Below are 3,080 nucleotides of genomic sequence, written 5' to 3'. Positions count from 1 at the left end.
AAGCAAGGACTTACTAAGTTAACCAGTGTTTTTACACCCTGATAAAGCCTACTAATACTCCAACATCTTCTCTTCCATGCCACACCTACGTGACTCGATGTAATCTTAAGCCCCTTGCCGTATGATTCCTCTCCTGAATATATTTTGTTTCCTCCTCAATCAACAGGATATTTTTCTACCACTTTTCGATGCCGCTGTTGTAGTAGGATTAAAAAGCCAGCATCAATCATACCGAATACTCGGTGATGATCACACTGGATTTCGATTTAGGTCTCCGAAATAAACTACTGCTAGTGCCTACAAAATCTTGGAAAACGTTCTGCTTATGATCGCTAGCTAACGATTGTCAAACCTTGTCGGGTTTGTTTATATTTTACTTCGCAAATCAATTAATTATTGTAGCAATTGTTGTACTAATGAATATTTTAAACAATATTGACAGATGTCAACGGCAAAAAGATATTGCTTTGTTCTGCATTAGCACAGGTGTCGATAGTGATTGCCTTACATGTCACAATTAATTTCTCATTTAGTTAGTCTGAAATAAAACTGAGACTGATCGATTCCGTGGACTTTTGGAGTCTACGACATGAGAATAAAATTGTGTGTTAGGGTTGTCTGTCTGATTGTCTACGCCTTTTTTTTAATCGACCTAAATGTGAATTAGGACTAGCTTTTGAATTTCACATTTTCTCTGACTCTAAAAACTAGTACTGTTACTGAATGACAACTACTTCAGCTAGCTTTTATAATTTCAGACTTGACCACTTTCTTGTTGAGGCCTTTGCAGTTGTGGCCCCACGAACTACTCTTGCGTCATCTTCAGTTTCTGCACCCACGTCCTCAACTCCTAAGTATTTTGCTCCATCGTACTTTGATTCGTCCACCAACGGGAGGTACTGCAACATATAGAAATAAGAAAGGTTTTCTCAGTATCATGCAATTAGTTTTTACTTTAAATTTTTTTCTTTATTTTTTTGGCTTGAAATAAATTGTAATCAACAAAACTGAAATTCATCCTAGAAACGTCTTATGCCCATTACCCACAACAAAGTGACCAAAAACTCCGACGATAAAACACTTTAAACTTTACGCGTTTCTCGTAAAGAGTTAACACACAGATATTTGAAGAGGAAAATGATGACATGGATAGGATATTGAATCAAGTTGCCTATAAAGGTTTCGAACGATCCAGTGTGAATAGGTAAAAAATGATGTATAACGCCACTGGGAATAAATACTTTTTGTAGAATTTTGAGTGGGTAGCCCTAAAGAAATAGTAGCATTCTAATTTGAATTTGACTTTATGTACATGTACAGAAACAACTTCCAAATAAGCCAACTTCATCTCTCATTTTTACCTTTAATATCTGTTTTTAAGAAAACAAAGCTCGCTCCAAGCAACGCCTTGGCAAAAATATCAGTCTTTATGCATGGCGCATGAAAAAAAAAAAAAAAAAAGAAAAAAGAAAAAAGAAAAAGAAAGAAAAAAATAGCACCTTGAAAACGTCTTGTTACTGACCTCTCCAACGATGAACGAGCGCAACCTCTTGGAAATATTTACGAAATCAGGGCGGAGTACTGGGATCTCTTGCAAGCACATCTCCATCAAGTTATACCTGATGATAAAAAAAGGAGGAGGTGAGAAGTTTATATCTCCAGCAATTCTTCCTTCAACCCTTTCGCAAGAAGGTTTATGTTAGGATATTTTTTCGCTGCAAACTGCATTGATTCTACATTTAAGGTCTTGCGACATTTTTTGATGGATATAATGCCATTGCTTTTGATCGGACATTCTGATGTTGATTTGAAAACGTATTGAAAGATATATAAAGTTCTCCGGTAAAGTATAGCACTAAACACTAAACATGACAGAGAGAAAGTATCTCGTTCCAGACTTGACGTAAGGGACGGGTAGTGCTTATACAGATAAAAGAGGTTCTTGATTTGGAATTTATCTGCGTCTTGTTTCTTTGAGAAAATATAAATGGTACATTCGAACACTTTGGGACACTTTATTTTAGGGTGCATAATTACAGTAGAAAAAAACTGTACTCTCCCTTATAGCCCTGTTAAACTAACCTCGATTATCCGGAAATCGATTATCCGGATTTCGCGATTATCTGGACTAGCTTTTCTGGTCCCATTTTTTTCATAAATATTAATTAGTCACATTCATTTTCCGAAGAAAAGCTATCTTACGCCGAAGTGAGATATAAAATTCCAGTCAGAACTGAATTTGTTTCGCATCAAAAGACAATTTAGGGCAAGTTTATTGCTCGAGTGATCTTAAACGCGCCTAACACGCACCGTAACTAATGCAGTGCATTTCATTGAGCGTTCATTGGCTCAGAGTTGTTTTGTTGCTAAGTGGAATTTCACGCTCCGCTTCCCCGATCAGCGTTGGTATGATAAACACAAGCTTGTGTCATGAAAAGTGTTTCCATCATGTCGACAAAGCGTAAGCGTTCAATTCTTTCTATACAAGATAAGCAGTCAATAATTCTACGATTGGAAAAAGGCGAAAAAGGAACGAGCTTATCCAGTGAATATGGCGTCAGTAAACAGCAGATTTCGGACATCCGCAAAAACAAAGTCAAGATTATGAAGTTTGCCGACAGCTTGGATATCGATCATGAACTAAAACGAAAATCATTGAAAGTTGCACATGATGAACAGCTGGATGAAGCCCTATACGTATGGTTCATACAGCAAAAAACAGCTGGCACTCCAATTTCTGGTCCTCTTCGGCAAGAAAAAGCAAAGCACTTTCACAGTCAAGTACATGTGGAGAACGCGAACGGCTAAACCTTCAAAGCTTCGACAGGATGGCTTGAGTCTTCAGTTGAAGATGAAAGTAACGAGGAGGAGAATGAGAGTCGAGATGAGCAAACTGTTACAAACACTGAAGCTGTTGAATGCTTTAAAAAGTGTTTGACATGGATGGAGAGACAAAACAATGTGGAAGCTATTCAACTTATGCAGCTTCGAAGAATGATGGAATTAGCGATACGTGCACGCTGTAGAAACTTGAAGCAAACTGATTTACTTGAACATTTTAGGCAGAAATGACTTGTTTG

The 3,080-nt window shown here is 37.3% G+C and overlaps 1 protein-coding gene across 1 annotated transcript; it reads left to right on the top strand.

Annotated features, from left to right (window-relative positions):
• Positions 1 to 2,448: 2,448 nt before the first annotated feature.
• On the top strand, positions 2,449 to 2,781 carry LOC138034266 (jerky protein homolog-like; the record flags this gene model as incomplete). The annotated part of the gene is made up of 1 exon (XM_068881798.1): positions 2,449 to 2,781. A coding segment is annotated over exon 1 (333 nt), but the record flags the coding sequence as incomplete, so codon positions are not given.
• Between the last annotated feature and the right edge of the window lie 299 nt (positions 2,782 to 3,080).

Source organism: Montipora capricornis, unplaced genomic scaffold (genome assembly GCF_036669925.1).
Source record: "Montipora capricornis isolate CH-2021 unplaced genomic scaffold, ASM3666992v2 scaffold_104, whole genome shotgun sequence".
Taxonomy (NCBI): Eukaryota; Metazoa; Cnidaria; class Anthozoa; order Scleractinia; family Acroporidae; genus Montipora; species Montipora capricornis.
This window is presented reverse-complemented; position numbering and strand designations above follow the sequence as displayed.